Below are 20,411 nucleotides of genomic sequence, written 5' to 3' on the forward strand. Positions count from 1 at the left end.
TAGATCTAAATCCAATCAAATCAATAATTACATGATTATATGAAATGTAAATGGACTGGACACTCCAATTAAACAGTAGAGATTATCAGAATGAATAAAAAAGCAGACCTGATTACATGCTGTCACACTTTAAATATAAAGACAAACACAGGTAGAAATTTAAATCATCATGGAGAAAGATGCCATGCAATACAATAGTAAGCATAAAAAAGCTAGAGTAGCTAGATTAATGTCAGATAAAATAGATTTCAAGACACAGAATATTATCAAAGATAAAGAGGAACACACTTCACACAAATAAAAAGGCCATACTGCTCAAAGTAAGTTATAGATTCAAAGCTATTTCCATCAAACTACCACTGCCATTCTTCACAGAATTAGAAAAAAACTATTTCAAATTTCATATGGAATCAAAGAAGATCCTGTAGAGCCAAGACAGTTCTAAGCAAAAAGAATAATGCTGGAGGCATCACACTACCTGACTTCAAACTATACTACAAGGCTACTGTAACCAAAACAACATGGTATTGGTAACAAAACAGACATATAGACCAATGGAGCAGACCTCAGAAATAACACCACACATCTACAACCATCTGATCTTTGACAAACCTGACAAAAACAGGCAATGGGGAAAGGATCTCCTATTCAGTAAATGGTACTGGGAAAACTGGCTAGCCATATGCAGAAAACTGAAGCTGAACCCCTTCCTTACACCTTATACAAAAATTAACTCAAGATGGATTAAAGATTTAATTGTAAAACCCAAAACCATAAAAACCCTAAAAGAAAACCTAGGCAATACCATCCAGGACACAGGCATGGGCAAAGACTACATGACAAAAATGTCAAAAGCAATTGCAACAAAAGGCAAAATTGACAAATGGGATCTAATTAAACTAAAGAGCTTCTTCAGAGCAAAATAAACTATCATCAGAGTTAACAGGCAACCTACACAATGGGAGAACATTTTTGCAATCTACCCATCTGACAAAGATCTAATATTCAGAATTTACAAGGAACTTAAACATATTTACAAGAAAAAAAAAACCATCAAAAAGTGGGCAAAGAATATGAACAGACATTTCTCAAAATAAGACATTTACACAGCCAACAAACATATGGGGAAAAAAAAAAAGTTCAACATCACTGATCACTAGAGAAATGCAAATCAAAACCACAATGCGATGCCATCTCACACCAGTCAGAATGGTGATTATTAAAAAATCAGGAAACAATAGATGTTGGCGAGGCTGTGGAGAAATAGGAATGTTTTTACACCGTTTGTGGGAATGAAAATTAGTTCAACCATTGTGGAGGACAGTATGGTGATTCCTGAAGGATCTAGAACCAGAAATACCATTGGACCCAGCAATCCCATTACTGAGTATATACCCAAAGGAATAGAAATCATTCTGCTATAAAAGCACATGCATACGTGTGTTTATTGCAGCACTATTTACAATAGCAAAGACGTGGAACCAACCCAAATGTCCATCAATGACAGACTAGATAAAGAAAAGGTGGTACATATATACCATGGTACACTACACAGCCATAAAAAGGAATGAGATCATGTCCTTTACAGGGATGTGGATGAAGCTGGAAGCCATCTTCCTCAGCAAACTAACACAGGAACAGACAACCAGCCACTGCATGTTCTCACTCATAAGTGGGAGTTGAACAATGAGAACACATGGACAGAGGGAGAGGAATATCACACACTGGAGCCTGTTTGGGCGTTGTGGGTGAGGGGAGGGAACTTAGAGGACTGGTCAACAGGTGCAGCAAACCATCATGGCACACATATACCTATGTAACAAACCTGTACATTCTGCACACGTATCCCATTTTTTAGAAGAAAAAAAGGCAAAAAAGGTCAATTCAACAGGATGACTTAACACTCACAAATATGTACACATCTAGTAATAGAGTACTAAAATACAAGAAACAAATATGGAGAGAATTAAAGGGAAAAATGGACAATTCCATGATGATTGCGTGGAAATTCAACAGACTGCAGCAAATGTTAGAACAGGACAACAAAAAAATCCATAAAACACAGATCTGTTTACTCTGACAGTGGTATTAGGTAAGGAAAAAACACACATAGGAGATCTGAATAATACTATCAAACACCTTGATCTAATTAACATTTCTAAAGCACTATCAAACCAACTACTGCAGAATACACATTCTTTTCAAGTGCATGTGGTCCATTGACCAAAAAAGACTATATTCTGGGCCATAAAGCCAAGATCAGGACAAGGATAAAAACCACCTCTTACTGCTATTTTTACTGCCTCTCTTAAAAAGCAAAACAAACAAACAAAAACCCCAACAAAGTAAAGCAATTCTTATTTCCCAAAAGAAGGTGAGAGGTGATGAGTACTTAGATGACAGGTGCTCAACAAATGCTCATACATTGCTCAATAAATAAACGAATAAACATGATTACATTTTACAGTCATACAAACAGTCTTAGAAAACCCAACATTAAGAGTAATTGTGAGAATATTCAAATAGTCAACAATGTTCTTGAAAAACACTTTAGGATTTATTCAAATCTACATTTAGGGATTTAATTATGATTGTTCAGATACTTTATTCTATTCTACTTAGGTTGCTTCCTTTTGAAACCACTTTTCTAGCATTCCTATTAATCTGATTTTAAGGCTGAAACACTGAAGTCCCTAAGGAAAGCAGAAAGCTCAAACTCAATTTCCATAGCAACTCTAAATCTATCACACTATATTTATATATGGGCGTTTGATTTAAATACATGAATGTATGTGAATCTGCAATGTGTCTAAGCTGTTGTTGCTATAGTAACTACATAACTTTGAATTTCCTTTTATGTTTAGTAAGTGTTCACACATAAAAACCAATCCGCACAAACAGTTATATTGAGTTGCAGATATGGCTCACAGCAATAAATTTACAAACATCATGAGTCACAATGATGCATGTACTTACATATCTATCATTATGAAAACGTGTATTTTAATACATGTCCCTGGTTGGTATATTAAAACCAATTCAAGATGCAACTCCTCAGAATGTAGACAATAAAACTTACCAAGCAGCCATTTCCCCGTAGGTGACAGCCTCTGCTTATGCAGTAAGCTTGTTACAGTAAAGTCCCCAACGACACACAGAGAAGCCACAGCCAAACTATTCTAAGGCTTCTCTGAATCATAAAGAAAAGCTTTTCTCTGTATCAAAATGGTTGAAAAATCTAGCATGTTCCTACAAAAACAGGATGCACCAAGTATTTAGAATATATCTATTGTATACATAGCAATCTCTGCTGCATGCTTATATAAATAGTCTGTACGATGTAAAAGCACATTTTTTTTTCTTGCTAACGTAGACTAAGTCCTTTCTTAATTATCATAATGGTGACAATCTACTCCAGGATCACTTTTTCCACTCTAATCTGGTCCCTCTGTCATACAAAATGTTTGGGAGCTGCCACTTACTGCTCTTACTGTATAATAGTTAGGACACGCAAGCTAATTTTAATATTGGCCTAAGGAAATTTTGGGGGAGAGATAAATCCACTAAAAAAAAAATCAAGTATTCCAAACTCAAAATAAAAAAAAAAATTAAGGACCATCACCTGTTTTCAATTATACCAGCCACTGCTTATGTACACTAATGCAGATAATCAAGAAATGACCAAGGCTTAGAGGTGGGAACAAAATTACCGCTATAGATTAGTGACCTGGCAACACTGTGAGATAAATGTGATACAGATACGTGAATTTTCCAGACTGCTGACCATCACCATTCATTTGCTCTAAATTTCAGATGAACAAAAGCAGACTGTGTATAAAGAGAATGGCTTTGAGTGATTCCCAGAAGCAGGGGCGCCAGTTTGGATAATGTAAAAATAGAGTTCATGAGGGAAATAAATCAGGGTCAATATTACAGAGAATTATGACAATTCTAAGAAGCGTAAGGGACCTATGAGAGTATTGATCACTGCCTGCTGGTGTCATACATATACTAAAGACTACTGAGAGGCAATGGAACGATTTGATCTTGTAATACAGATCCTAGGATACTATTAGGCTCTTTAGTAAGGTTTTGCTAATTTTTTTTTTTTAACGGAGGTTTGTACTTTCTATTGACACCTGTATATTCCTTGCCCTAATGAGCTATGTGCTAAGAAACCACATCCCCATCTTTATTACAATTACGTCTAAATTAAGAAAGAGCAAACACACCCTGAGTAAGTACCTCAGAAACTCTCATGAATGAAGATTGAAGTGCATACATTTTACAGCACAGATTTTACAACACCTATTCTGACTCTTAGAAGACATTTTGGCTTACATTATCTCGGCTGTATTCCCAATAACTGGATATATGACTTCTACAAAAAATGAGGTCTTAATGCATTTATAGGAGCCTTTCTCCTATCATGGCTTTTAATAATAACACTCTATATGTGATATATCCCCAGTATAGTTTTACTACCCCATGATGCCCAAAAACCAGAGCATATTTTATTAAAAAGGGAATGGCTGTTTGACTTCTGAAAATATCATTTCTCCCTGATTAATGCCAATAATGTAAACATGGTCAAGGTATCAGGAACATGGTCTCAGGAAATTACTGCCTTCGAGAACATTAAAAATAAAATTTATTATCTGTTGACTTTAATGGGTTTCCTGAGCATTATCACCCAAGAGGTTAAGCTCTAGAAAATATATATTTCTCTTTCAGGTTCATGGACATTCTATCAAAATGGCACATGTTTCTCTGTGGCTTTTGTGAAAGACAGATGAGGCAATTCCTAGAAAACAAGGCCAAGGCAGCACAGTAACAGGCTGTTTGGGTGTGGAGGAGTATTGGTGCCAATGGGTAAAAAATTAAGGACAGGTTATGATTGTGGAAGAAAATATTCTGAGGTCTGTCCAATCTCACCACAGAAAACTTGAAAAAATGGCAGTTGAATTTTGAGTCCAAGCTATTCATCATTCACAACTGTAGAGAATGACATTAAGATGAGAAATATCAGACACCCTTGATTTTCTTACCTTTATTTCCTCCCACCCCACATACCTCCTGAATCCCAGACTCTGGAGAGGGCACAACATCCCCCTTTCCTCCACTCCAGCTCCTAGACTGATGAAAACTGCTGACAAAACTTGAAGGCCAATCTGAACTGCCATCAAGGTTTGCTTCCCAAAATCTTTGTGGCTTAATTTTTACCCAGCCTCTCCTATCGCTTTGGCTCCAAGACAATAAATATCCTCTCTTTTCTTTTCTAACCCTCTATCTATGCCCTTGACATCTCATCTTTTCCCTTCAGCTTTAGCGTCATACTCCAGTTTCCCCTCTTTTTCCTGTTTTCAATGATTCCTTCTCCACAGACGTGTATCCCATCTTACAAATCTGCTTATATTGCCTTATCCTAAAAGCAAACAAGAACAGTTGAAAAAGAATACCATTTTCCTTCCAATCTTATTTCCTGAAGCTGCTATCACTCTTTTCCCTACACAAACCAAATGTGTTTATTTTCCCCCATTTTTTTTCCTGACACATTTGTTAAAGGTTGAATCTACTCTTACTGTCTCCAGTTCCACAAGTCCTTGTTAAATTGCTGCAATCTAGGCCTATGCCCTCAGTATTTTAATGGACCAATTCTCTGAGGGACTATTAATCACCTCCTAGGAGTCAGACTTTGGCCTATTTTTCAGGCTTCATCCTATTTGATATTGCCACAATTAATATTTGGCACTGTTGTTGACCCCTCTGTCTACAAATTTCCTACCGTTTTTGTTCTCTGATGCTGAGCTCTCCTGGTTTTCTTCCTGATGTTCATCTTTTTTGCAGCTTCTTCTTCTTCCTCCTCCCCCTTAAATGTATATATTTCCAAAGATCTGTGCTTAGTTTTCTTTACTCTATATAGGCTCACCCATTATGGCTCCAAAGTCGGATCTTTCCACTGTCTCAATTTCCTTCCTCCAACTTTGTCTTCAAGCCATTCCTGGCTCTACCATTCTACTGAATGGAGAAATCATTCAAATTGAGAAATCTAATGAACTCTTTCAGGCCTCATTTAACTTGACTTCTCAACAGATGTTGACACTGTTGACCATGATGCTCCCTACCTTCTGCTTCCCTGACACATCACTTCCTAGTTTCCTTCATTCTTTCTGGCACCTTCCCTGCTTCCTATGCAAGCCCTTCCTCTTCTACTCAACCAGTAAATGCCCAAGTTTCCCAAGGCACTCTACCCTTTATCACTCAGTATTTGCTTCCAGCATCCATTACATCAATATATAGAAGAATCGCAAATGTTTATCTTTAGCCTATAACTCCTTTGAGCTCCAGACACACATGTGCACCACTCCCAACACAAAAATTGCCTATGTTGATCTTCTCTTAGATGTCACAAATGAATCTCAAACTTAGTATGTTCAAAACAAACTCAAGATTTCTTCCCAAATCTGGTTCTCTTTCAGCACTTCTTGAACAAAATCCCAAATCCTTCCAGTTGTGTAAGACGCCATGTTTAACATCTCCTTATCTTTTATCCCAGTATTCAGCCATTACCAACATCCAGTCTATTTTGCCTCCTAACAGCTCTTCCAGAGTTGTTCATTCCTCTTCATCTACATGAGTACTATTTTAATGCAGATGAAGAATTCATCTAATTCATACTAGTGAGTATAAGTATTCATCTGTTATCCTTAAAAATATTTTTAAAATATTTATTTTAAAATATTTAAAAAATTTCAAAAAGTAATGTCAGTTTTCCAATGGTTTCAGTCCAGCTGGGATACAGCCATAAATCCAGAAATAAGATGATGAAAATGCTGCTTAACAGTGAGCAAAACTGTGATTTCAAAGCTATTACCACCTATGTGGTCCTGTTAACCATTTGCACTCCATTCTGATTGCAGTTTGGGCATAAATAAGAAATCTGTTTTATTTGCAAAATTAAGGTTACTGATTTAACAAGTTTGAACACTGGGTTCCACAACTGAAATGGAAACATGATTTTGGATGATTTAATGTTTAATTGTGCAGTACCCAACTCGTGTTTATAATAATGACCCGATTTTATAAGAACACATTCTGCTTGGTAAAGCCTGCTGTTTATGGCAAGGATGTTTATAATATATTTTAGAAAGTTTTTTTTTTATCCACAGAAGTTTTTAAAGTTTTAGTGTTCCAGATATTTTTCCTCAACGACTTCACTTTTGGACAAAGCTGGATAAATAGGGTATTGCTGAATGTTACTGCATAAAAATTGCCACTGCCTACAGAGGAGATAGGATGTACAGTTCATGAAGGGTTAGAGATGATGATCCGTATTTAACAACATAGTTCAGTTCATATTCTGGTCTGTACTGCCAGCAATTAAGCAGTAAAAATACTTCAGTCAAAATCTAAACAGGCTACTTGAAATTTCTCAAAAAACTAAAAGGAAAAAGAAATCTATCCTGGGAGTATTATTTTCACTACCACCTTCAGTGATATAATGCAAATAGCTCTCTGCCTTTTTAATAGTTTAAATGAAGATGGTTAGACTAATGACAAATGGGTCACAGGAAGATAAATGTGGTGAAACAGACAACAGTAGAAACCATCCAAAGGCATTAAAATATTGACGGCTGGGAAGAATCAATCAGAAACACATGGTAAAGCACAGAAGGGTCTGAGCCATTCTCTAAGATGAAAGCAACCCTGCAATCTCATGGTGACAATACCTGCTGTGGGGGAGTTTGCATGGTGAGATTTTTTTGGCAGGTTGAAGATCTGTTCGCCAGGGTCAGGCGGAGGAATTGCATCTTGCCCTTGTCGTGCCTCTACAGGATCATACTCCTTCCCATCGTAGTTAGCATCATAGAATTTCTTAAACCATTGAATAAAATCCAGGTTGTCCTGGAAACGTCCTTTCACTAGCTTCTCCACTGGAATTACCTGCAATAAAAAAATCACTATGTGAGTTACAAATCTCATGTTTGGATATATACCCAAAAGAAAGGAAAAGAGTATCTCAAAAAGATACGTGCACTTGTGATAAGTTTATGGCAGCACTGTTTATAATAGCTAAGATTTGGAAGCAACCTAAGTGTCCATCAACAGATGAATGGATAAAGAAAATGTGGTACATATACACAACGGCGTACTATTCAGCCATAAAAAGAATGAGACACAGTAATTTGCAACAACATGGATGGAACTGGAGATCATTATGCTAAATGAAATAAGCCAGGCACAGAAATACAAACATCCCATGTTTTCACTAATTTGTGGGATCTAAAATCAAAACAAGTGAATTCATAGGCATGGAGAGTAGGATGGTTACCAGTGGCTGGAAAGGGGGAGTTAGGGATGGTGACTGGGTACAAAACAGTTAGAAAGAATGAATGAAACCTATTTGATAGCACAGCAGGGTGACTATAGGCAATAACAACTTAATTGTACATTTTAAAATAACTTAAAGAGTATACTCGGATTGTTTGTAACTCAAAGGATAAATGCTTGAGGGAATGGATAACCAATTCTCCATGATGTGCTTCTTTCACATTGCATGCAAAATGCCTCAGGTACCCCATAAATCTACACACCTACTATGTACACACAAAAGTTAAAAATTAAAAAAAACTAAACCAAAACATCACTGTTGGTTTTCTTGGAATATTTAGTACTTCTGAACAAGCCAGACAAAAGGAATATCCTCAGTTGTCAAGAGGGGCTGGTCCCACTCATAATACATTTATCATCAAAGCATCTCTCTGGAAAAACAGAAGCCTGCGATGTTGTGCTATTTCAAGACTGATAAGCTTTTTATCTTTTTATTTTATTTTATTTATTTTTGAGACGGAGTTTCACTCTTGTCTCCCAGGATGGACTGCAATGGTGCGATCTCGGCTCACTGCAATCTCCACCTCCTGGGTTCAAGCAATTCTCCTGCTTCAGCCTTCCGAGTAGCTGGGATTCATTTTTGTTTATTAGTAGAGACGCTGTGTCACATGTTGGCCAGGCTGGACTTGAACGCCTGACCTCAGGTGATCCACCCGCCTCGGCCTCCCAAAGTGCTGGGATTACAGGTGTGAGCCACTGTGCTTGGCCGATAAACTTTTTAAATTTCTTTGTAATATGTAGCCCAGTTGTAGTAGATTATAGTTACTAGAGAGTGCAGATGAATAAGATTTAAATCAATAAAAACAGATACTTTTTATGTCTTCATAGTATTCCATGGTGTATATGTGTCACATTTTCTTTATCCAATCTGTCATTGATGGGCATTTAGGTTGATTCTGCGTCTTTGTTATTGTGAATAGTGCTGCAATGAACACTCACATGCATACGTCTTTATGGTAGAACAATTTCTATTCCTTTGGGTATATACCCAATAATGGGATTGCTGAGTCAAATGGTAGTTGTTTTCAGCTCTTTGAGGAATCGCCACATTGCTTTCCACAATGAACTAATTTACACTCCTACCAACGGTGTATAAGCATTTCCTTTTCTCTCAGTATCTGTTTTTTGACTTTTTAGTAATAGCCATTCTGACTGGTGTAATTTGCTATTTTTTTTTTTTTAAAGAAAATGGAAAGGTATCTAGCTAAGTGAATTATATTATCACTGAATTCTTACCTTTTACATCTTCAGGTGGGAATACTAGCTGAATGTGAATCACGAGATAGTTACAAAGCTAGAGTGTGAGATTGTGTGTGTGAGTGTGTATGTGATTCAGACAAGCACACAGCTCACAGCTTTGCTGTGTGACAATATGAATGGAAGCTATAGAAATTAAACTTTGAATACGACTTTGCCACTATGGTAGCCATATATCGTTGATATCTTAAGCTGTATCAATAGGACCACATTAGGAAACGTAGAAAGACCTTACATATCAACGAAAACTTGGAAGAAAAAAAGCAACTGAAGCATGCATTAAACTAAATAATCAGCTTTAGAAAATGTAGAAAGACCTTACATATTAATGACAACTTGGAAGAAAAAAGCAATTGAAGCATGCATTAAACTAAAAAACTAGCAATACATTTTGCAAAAATGTTTCTTATGCAGCTAAAATAGAAACTAAACCAAGTACAGAGCAAAATAAAGAGAAGCAATCTTTTGGAAGAGACCATATTTTTCATGAAGATTCTTCTGGTAATTAGACTTTGGTGGTGATATGTTGCTCTTCTCTCACTTCCCCCAAACTTCAGTGAAGTCTGCTTAAAAGGAGGAATTCCTGCCACATGTGCACTCAATTGCTTTAACATTTTTATTTTTTTATTTCAGAGACAGAGTCTCACTCTGCTGCCCAGGCTGGAGTGCAGTGGTACAATTATACCTCACTGCAGCCTCTAACTCATAGGTTCAAGAGATCCTCCTGCCTCAGCCTCCTGAGTAGCTGAGTCTACAGGTATGTGCCAGTGCACCTGGCAATTAAAAAAAAAATTCATAGAGATGGGGTCTCGCAATGTTGACCAGGCTGGTCTGGAACTCCTGGCCTCAAGTGATCCTCCCACCTTGGCCTTCCAGAGTGTTGGTATTACAGGTGTGAGCCACTGCTCTCAGCCTCAACTGACTTTTAATTGTATTATTTAATCACTTTTATGTCTTGAGTTTAAAATTTTTGTTTATGCTGATATCGATTGTTAGAAATCAACTTTTTAGAGCATAAAAAGCTTTTAACTAACAAATACTATATTTTGTCTATTGCCAGACAAGAAAATTTAAAAATAGTTTTAGACACTGGTGGCATATTAGCTGTTAAAAGAAGGCATTTACTTCTGTTGACCTAATATTGCATTCCCTATCAACATGTAAGCTTCAGGGGCAAAAGTTCAAAATCCGAGGTGGCAAGCAAAAGCACAGAACTTTCCATCACGCCACCAGGCTATGACACACGTGAATGAGGGTACTTAATGCTGTTTCTCACAGGACTTTTAGATCAAATCACTGCATACTAAAGCTAGAGAGGCTAACAAAGGCCATCATGGCCAGTCTCCTTCCACTGCAATAATTTTTTTCTTCAACATTCTTAACAACTGCTCATCCATTCTGTGTGTATATACTTCTAGAGCGATATGGAACCCACTAATTTGATGTATAACAAGTTCCATCAATAAACATATGAAAAGGTGTTTCTTTTCTTTCTAATCTAGAAGCATGTATAGAGAAATGAATAAAAAAGACACAAGAGGTATTATAAAAGTAAGGAGAACCTATATATCCCTAGTTTTAAATACATATAGAAAGAGCTAATTGGAAATTAACCATGACAAAGGACATAAAGTTGGAAATAATCCAAAGGGCTACAATGTTAAAGAGAATGTATGTTTGAAATAAAAATTCCAAGAAAATGAGAAGTCAGGATTTTCTTAATATATTGATAAGAATGTCATTAAGAAGATATTAATTGCCTTAGCTTACAAAATACATAGTTTATCAAACTTCCCTTTAATCTCTATCTTTTATAACCTGGTATTTTATTTTTCATTTCCATAGCCTATTCATTACCCCTGTTTATGCAAAGAACAGTTTTCCATTTCTCCCCTGCTGGTTTATCTCTTTCCCCTTATTCAAAATTCATTTCTTTCCAAGCTCATTCATGCTAAGAGATATATCCTAAATAAGGAACACAGTTTGAGTATGTATTTAAATAGCAGTAAACATGCAGAAAGAGATTGAGTTTTAGCAATAATCCCTTATTGAGAGAAAAAGTACTCCAGGCCATTTGTACCACTCCAGGACAAAAGTATAATAATTCATGGGAGAAAAAAGGGCAAATTATGGACACTGAGAATCTGAGCACACACACTATACTGACACTGTCTCTCATGTCAACTTCATAACCATGAATAAGGGGTTTTTAGTCCCATTGTACAGATGGGTAAACTGAGACTCAGAATTTAAATAACTTGCTCAAGTCATGAAGCTGGGATTCAAACCCATGCTGTTTCTGCCATGACACGATGTTTCTCTGAAGGAACAAAATACAAAGAACCACAGTGGCATCTGGCAAACATAAAAGTTTCTCATCTGCAATGCTAAATGTAACTAATAACACTTTAACATTTGTGAGCCCTGTTAGTTTTTAGTCTCCTGGCTACAAGTTTAGAAAATCTGAAATGAAAACCTCATAAAAATACAAGAACTTAGGGTGATACTTTATGCTAGGTACAGACCCCCGCCTACGGTTGAGATATCAAGATATATCCCATCGGTATGCTCCTGGACTTTTGCATTTATGCACAAAAACAATTTTAAGAAACAACAACACATTTTATGGAGGTACAAGTCTCCTACCTTATCAACGTTCATTCGCTTAAATGATGCTTGCAGAAGTTTAAAATTGTGAATATACTCATGTTCCAGCTTTGCTTGAAATTTTACTTTCTTCAAACTAATGCAGCCAGGGAAGAGCATGTCCATGAACTGGCAATAGGCCGCTCCTGGAAAGAAACAAGAACAGTACTGGAGTGAGTCTCACTGTACCCAGATGTGGTAGAGGACTGCTAAGCTGGAAGGGGATTGTGCTTACAGGTGCCATCATCACTCAGAGCAGAGTCCTCCTGGCTGTGTGTGTCCTTCCTACCAATGCGCTTATATTTCCTTGTCCACAGCAGCTGAGTGCCAGAGGGAAGGGACTTCCTCAACAATGCAGCACCTGCCACTTCCCAACCCTAAACTCGGTGTATTGTACTGCATGCATCAGAATATCACCAGCTTCCACAGCCAACAAACAGAACCTCACACTACAAAGCCAAGGAAAGCAGTGTAAGAGGAGTTCTTCCTAGCTTCTACCAGAGAAAAGAAATATACATTTTCTTCCACCTGGCTATCACCTGCTCGAAGTCATCAAAATAAACTTGAGAGGAAAATGTAAACATGAGAGAACTACAAAAGTTCTCATGAAACATGTAGCTCAAAAAATACACATATGCGCCGGGCACGGTGGCTCAAGCCTGTAATCCCAGCACTTTGGGAGGCCGAGACGGGCGGATCACAAGGTCAGGAGATCAAGACCATCCTGGCTAACCCAGTGAAACCCCGTCTCTACTTAAAAATACAAAAAACTAGCCGTGCGAGGTGGCGGGTGCCTGTAGTCCCAGCTACTCGGGAGGCTGAGGCAGGAGAAAGGCGTAAACCCAGGAGGAGGAGTTTGCAGTGAGCTGAGATCCGGCCACTGCACTCCAGCCTGGCGACAGAGCAAGACTCCGTCTCAAAAAAAAAAAAAAAAAAAAAAATATACATATGCTCAAACTGTTTTCACAGGTGAAAACTACAAGCCAATTAATACCAATGTAAGTATTAAGTATTACTTATACTTATTAAGTATTAAACATTACTTATTACTACTTATTATACTTATTAACTATTATTACTTATACTTATTAGGTATTAAATTGGTAAATTTAATCGGTAAATTTTGTTACAAGCCAAATTAATATAATTTAATTCCAGTCCAGAGCAGTGGGGCTTCCACATTAACATGAAGTATGAAGACATGGATACTGAAAGTTACGGAAGTTCAGAGTCATGCTCTTTATGACTAAGAAACACGACAGAAATGTCCAATGAGCCCCCTGAGGAAATGATCATAGAAAAACAGGACTTTTTAAAAAATACATGAAGAGCTCTTCAACATGACCACTACAACTGGGAAATTCTGGCAAGCTGTGTTTACTGATGCATATCTTCTTACTAGGCTTAATAGGCTAATGGCATTTAGGAAAACAAACTGGAAGTCAGAATGATTCTTTTTCTTTTACAAGAAAGAAAACCAAGAGGCAAGAATAGGAACAAGCCACCATTTTTAGGTTCATTCTTTCTTTGCTATCTCCAGGACTCTTGGTCTATTTCTATGATGTGCCCATGATCAGTCTTTTTGCAACATGAAGTGTCTCTCCTCATCCTTTACACTATCAAGGCTTCCACGAAGAGCCAGTCCTTTACTTGGGTGACTCACTTTAGGAAGGAAGACCTGCTCTGTCTCTTATGAGAAATAAAGGTTAGGCATCCTTTACTGAGATAGGAATCTGAGATAAGAGAGAACAAGACATCAGGAATCCAAGGGTTGTTAAAACAGGAAATGTTGGGACAACTCCTATTTTGTAGGTAAGAGCATAAAGTGGTGAAATATAGGCCATAACAAATATCTCCAGAGTCTCTGCATCTGGCGTCCCTTTAGATAACATACCCTGAATACTAACTAGTAAGTTCCTAGTCAAGCAGATGGGTTCTCTTAAAAAGAAGACAAAATAAAACAAACCAAAGAAAAAAAAAGACACTGGGGGAGGTAAGAGAAACATCATGATCTGGAGGGTATTCTTTGAGTCATCACCCACTATCCAGTTCTTTCTTTTGAAGGGCCGCCAGATGGAGCAAATTCCAGTTGCCACTTTAACATTATTTTTAAACGGATGGGATTGTTGAAACACAACTGCCTCATTACCTGGTCTTTGAAGTTATTTTCACTTTTGTAGAGTTTAGCATAAAATTTATCTATGGAGACCCAGATACGATATACTCTTACAAACCAACCAACGAAATCCCTCACGTTTCAGATTTAAAAAGAAATAACAGCTTTTGAAAAACAAAAAACAAAAAACAAAAAAACTCTTCCATATAGTGAGGGAAGGAAGGAAAAATCATCTCTAGCGTCTTCATCCAGAAATAACCACTCAAAATACTCTGGTATATGCCATTCTAATCCTCTCTGGAAGGGAGTGTGTGTATGTGTGTGCGTGCATGTGTGTGTGTGTGTGTATGTGTGTGTTTTCTTAAAAATGTGATCCTATTTTAAAAATGTAATCCCATCATACCCATTTTTTAACGTAAACTTTCTGAAACTCAACAGACCATAATTCTCTTTCTGCGTCATTTAATATGCTCTATCAATATTTTTAATGGCTTTCTTATTTTTATATCTTGCTTATCAACTTTCTTGAACCAAGAATACATAAATATTCATGCATATTTCCGTCAAGTACTTTTACGGTCTCAAGTTTTACATTTAAATTCTGAATCCATGTGGAATTTATTTTTGTCTGTGATATAAAGTATGGTTCTAATTTTAGTCATTCCAAATGGTGGAAATCTGTCATTTTTGGCTCCCCAGGATTTGGACACCTACTACCTGGGGAGATGCTATCGTGCCCTGCCCCCCACCACAGAAGCTGAAAGTGGGCAGGCTACCCTTTCCTTCATAGCGATAAGGATGCAGGCCCATGACCTAGGCTCTATGTTTGAATCCTGCCTCAGTCTCTGAGTTGAGGGAATGATATAAACACACAAGGACCATTAGAGTTTAGTTGTGGTGGCAGAGTGGTGGGGTCCAGAGTCCTGAGCAGCAAAAGCAGCACAGTGCCATCCAATTCTTGTGACATAAGAAAGGCTGTGTTCCCAGCTCCTTAGCATCCTTTGGTTCCTGTCCATCTTCTGAGCTCGGCTTTCTATTGACTCTGAGCTACCCAACATTTTCTTCTACCTAAGCCTGCCAGGATTAACTTCTGCTATTTTCAACCTAAACCACTAACTGATAAAGTTAGTAGGTGTTGAACATCACAACTTAATAGGTAATCTATTCTTTCCCCACCAATGAGAAGCACTATTTTTACTATATATTGCCTTTCTAATACATGTACCTAGATCTCTTTCTAGACTTTTTTTTTTTTTTTTTGAGACGGAGTCTCGCTCTGTCACCCAGGCTGGAGTGCAGTGGCATGATCTCAGCTCACTGCAAGCTCCGCCTTCCGGGTTCAGGCCATTCTCCTGCCTCAGCTCCCGAGTAGCTGGGACTACAGGTGCCCACCACTGTGCCTGGCGAATTTTTTGAATTTTTAGTAGAGACAGGGTTTCACCATGGTCTCAATCTCCTGACCTCGTGATCAGCCCTCTTCAGCCTCCCAAAGTGCTGGGATTACAAGCATGAGCCACTGCGCCTGGCCCTTTCTAGACTTTAAATTGCCTTTTCTGTTTCCATGGTAGTTCCACATTCTTATTTAAAATTCTATAACATGTATTACTATCTACAGAATAATTTCCCCTCCTCTTACTCTCAAAATTTTCCTAAATTTTATCATGCCATTTATTCTTTTCATTATATTTTTGAATTTGTTATTCATGGCATATAAAAATAATAGCTTTCAAAAAATAGGTAGCTTATTAATCTGTATTTTGTTTTTGATAAATATTATACACATTATGGGGTACAAGTGTGATGTTTTAATGCATATATACATTGTGCAATGATCAAATCAGGGTATTTGGCATATCCATCACCTCATACATTTATCATTTCTTTGTGGTGAGAACATTCAAAATCGCTATTTTTTTTCCCAAGTGGCTGCAAAATATTTTACTTGGTATTTCACCTTTGCTTATTTAACCTTGGGCTTGTTTTCCAGTTTTTCTCAATTATAAATAATGCTATGATTTGAAAAACTCTTGTCTTGAGAAAGGTCAACATAGGTCAGGGAGATGTTGGCTCTAAATAGGGTACACTCCTGGGATTTGAGGGCAAGGGGGATATGAAATACACAACACAGTATTGTTAACCAGTCACCATACTGTATAATAGAATGCCAGAGCTTATTCCTCCTACCTAACTGTAACTTTGTACCCACTGACCAATCTCTCTCCATTCCTCTCTCCCCTTTCCCCTTTCTAGTCTCTGGAAATCATTATTCTACTCTCTATTTCTATGAGATCAACTCTTTTAGATTCCACATGGGGAAGATCATGCAGTATTTGTCTTTTTGTGCCTGGCTTATTTCACAGAACACAACGTCCTCCACGTTCATCCACGTGGCCACAAATGACAAGATTTCATTTTTTTATGTGACTAAACAGTATTTCGTTGTGTATTTATATCACTTTTTAAAAATCCATTCATCACACTGATGGACATTAAGGTTGATTTCATTTCTTGGTTATTGTCAACAATGCTACAATAAACATGAGTGCAGATATCTCTTGGGCATACTGATTTAATTTCCTTTGGCTATACATCCAGTCGTGGGATTGTTGGATCATATGGTAGTTCTGTTTTTAATGTTTTGGGGAGCTTCCATATTGTTTTTTATAATGGCTGTACTAATTCACATTTCTACCAACAGTGTATCAGAGTCCTCATTTCTCCATATCCATGCCAACATTTTTTTTTTTTGGTCTTTCTGATAATAGTCATTCCTTTTTATTTTTTTTGAGACAGGGTCTTGCTCTGTCTCCCAGGCTGGAGTGCAGTGGCATGATCTCAGCTCACTGCAACATCCACCTCCCAGGTTCAAGTGATTCTCATGCCTTAACCTCCCAAATAGCTGGGCCTAGCACCTGACACCATGCCCAGGTAATTATTGTATTTGTAGAAGAGATGGGGTTTCACCTTGTTAGCCAGGCTAGTCTTGAACTACTGACCTCAAGTGATCTGCCCACCTCAGCCTCCCACAGTGCTGGGATTACAGGCGTGAGCCATTGCGCCTGGCCTCTTTTTGATAATAGCCATTCTAATGATCAGGATGAGGTGATGTCTCACTGCGGTTCCCATTGTATTTCCTTGATGATTAGTGATATTGAACATCTTCTCCTATACCTGTGGCCATTTGTATGTTTTCTTTTGAGAAATGTCTAACCAAGTCTTTTGCCCATTTTTTATTTCGTTCTTTTTTCTACTGAGTTGTTTGAGTTCCTTATATTAGCCCCTTGTCAGATGAATAGTTTGCACGTATTTTCTCCCATTCTGTAGTTTGTCTTTTCACTCTGCTGATTGTTTCCTTTGCTGTGAAGGAGTTTTTTTGTTCGATATAATCCTATTTGTCTATTTTTGCTTTTGTTAGGTGTGCTTTTAAGGTCTTACCCAAAAAATCTTTGCCCAGAAATGTCATGAAGTATTTCCCCTATGTTTTCTTCTAGTAGATTTATCATTTTAGGTCTTTCACTTAAGTCTTTAGCCCATTTTGAGCTGATTTTTGTATGTGGTAAGAGACAGGGATCTAGTTTAATTCTTCTGCACATGGATAGCCAGATTTCTTGGCATCATTTATGAAGAGACTGTCCTTTCCCTATGTTCCTGGCACCGTTCTGTGTGCTCTATTCTGTTGGATTCTTCTACATATCTATTCTCAGGTGGTATGGTTTGGATCTGTGTCCCCACCCACATCTCATGTTCAATTGCAATCCCCAATTTTGGAGGTGGGGCCTGGTGGGAGGTGACTGGGTCACGGGGACAGTTTCTCATGAATGGTTTAGCACCATTCCCTCAGTGCTGTTCTTATGATAGTGAGTAAGTAGTGAGTTATCCTGAAATCTGGTTGTTTAAAATGTGTGTAGCAAGTGTGAAGCAACTCCCCCATCCCTCTCTTGCTCCTGCTTCAGCCACGTAAGGTGTGCCTGCTTTCCCTTTGCCTTCTGCCATGACTGGAAGCTTGCTGAGGCCTCCCCAGAAGCAGAAGCCAATATGCTTCCTGTATAGCCTGCAGAATTGTGAGCTAATTAAGCCTCTTTTCTTAACATTAATACATTACCCAGTTTCAGACATTTCTTTATAGCAATGCAAGAATAGGCTAATACATCAGGCCAGTATGATGCTATTTTGGCTACTATAGCTTTGTAGTGTATTTTGAAGTCAGGCGACGTGATACCTCCGGTATTTTTTTTTTCTTTTAAATACAGATGCCATGGGAGAGCAGGACAGCCCACTCATTGACAAGGAGGCAAAGTGGAGTCAAAGGAGCCCACCCGTCTGCTGCAGTCCCCTCCAGCATTGTTCTTTTTGTTCAGTATTATTTTGGCTATTCAGGGTCTTTTGTGGTTCCATGTGAACTTTAAAATTATCTTTTTCTATTTCTGTGAAGAATGCCATTGGTATTTTTGTAGGAATTTGCCTTGGATCTATAGATGACTTTGGGTAGTATAGGTTAAGTACACCTTATCCAAAATGCTTTGGACTAGAAGTGTTTTCAGATTTCAGATATTTTAAGATTTGGGAATATCTGCAAACACATAATGAGATATCTAGGAGACAGGACCCAAGCCTAAACATGAAATTCGTTTATGCTTCATATACACCTTATACACATACCCTGAAGGTAATTTTATACAGTATTTTTAATAATTTTGTACATAAAATAAGTTTGAATGCATTTTGCCTGTGACCTGTCACATGAGATTAGGTGTGAATTTTTCACTTGTGGTATGTCAGAACTAAAACAATTTCAGATTTTGAAGCATTGTGATTTTTGGATTAGAGATGCTCAACCTGTATGGACTTTTTAACAATATTGATTTTTCCAATCCATAAACATGGCATGGCTTTCCATTTATTTATGTCCTCTTCAATTTCTTTCACCAATATTTTATATGTTCCCATTGTAGAAATCTTTCACCTCCTTGGCTAAGTTTATTCCCAGGTGTCTCACTTTTTTGGTAGTGATTGTAAGTGGGACTACTTTCTTAATTTCTTTTTCAGATAGTCTGCTATCAGCATATAGAAATGCTAAAATTTGTTGATTAGTTCTAACAGTTTTTTAAAATTGAGTTTTTAGGGATATAAATATGTAATCATGCTGTCTGCAAACAATTTGACTTCCTTTTTTTTTCTTTTTTTTTTTGAGACTGTGTCTCCCAGGCTGGAGTGCAGTGGTAGGATCTTGGCTCACTGTAACCTCTGCCTCCCAGGCTAAAGCGATTCTCCTGCCTCAGCCTCCCGGGCAGCTGGGACTACAGGCAACCACCACCACGCCTGGCTAATTTTTGTATTTTTAGTAGAGACAAGGTTTCACCATGTTGGCCAGGCTGATATCAAACTCCTGACCTCAGGTGATCTGCCTGCCCTGGACTCCCAAACTGCTGGGATTACAGGTGTGAGACACCGTGCCCGGCCCTGAGTTCCTCCTTTCTAATTTGGATGCCTTTCATTTCTTTCTCCTGTCTAATCACTCTGGCTAGTACTTTCAGAACAATGTTGAATAGAAGTGGTTAAAAATGGACATCCTTGTCTTGTTCCAGATCTTATTCTAGTAAAGCTAGAATACAATTCATATACCCTAAAGTTCAACCTTTTGAAATGTGAAATTCAGTGGTTTTTAACATACTTGCAGAATTCTACATCCATCACCACTATTTATTTTCAGAAGATATTTATTACTGCCCCAAAAAAACCCTTCTTACTCATTAGCAGTCGCTCTCTATGATCTCTCCTCCCTCCAGGCCCTGGCAACCACTAATCTATTTTCTGTCTCTATGGATCTGACCATTCTGGACAATTCATATAAATGGAATCATATAACATGCAGCCTTTGTGTCTGCTTTCTTTCATTCAGCAAAATCTTCTCAATGTTTATCCATGTTGTTCCATGTATCAGAACTTTATTTCTTTCTTTACAGCAAATAATATTCCATTTTATGAATTACCACATTTTACT

The 20,411-nt window shown here is 37.7% G+C and overlaps 1 protein-coding gene across 1 annotated transcript in view; it reads right to left on the reverse strand.

Annotated features, from left to right (window-relative positions):
- Positions 1-20,411, reverse strand: part of MAPRE2 (microtubule-associated protein, RP/EB family, member 2) — an 87,708-nt gene that overhangs the window by 18,389 nt on the left and 48,908 nt on the right. The window contains exons 3-4 of the mRNA XM_011943693.1: positions 12,295-12,440; positions 7,731-7,944 (exon numbers count right to left, since the gene is read on the reverse strand). Coding sequence (XP_011799083.1) covers positions 7,731-7,944; positions 12,295-12,440 — 360 coding nt within the window. The remainder of the gene's footprint in view (positions 1-7,730; positions 7,945-12,294; positions 12,441-20,411) is intronic.

This window comes from Colobus angolensis, unplaced genomic scaffold, assembly GCF_000951035.1.
Source record: "Colobus angolensis palliatus isolate OR3802 unplaced genomic scaffold, Cang.pa_1.0 Scaffold220, whole genome shotgun sequence".
NCBI lineage: Eukaryota > Metazoa > Chordata > Mammalia > Primates > Cercopithecidae > Colobus > Colobus angolensis.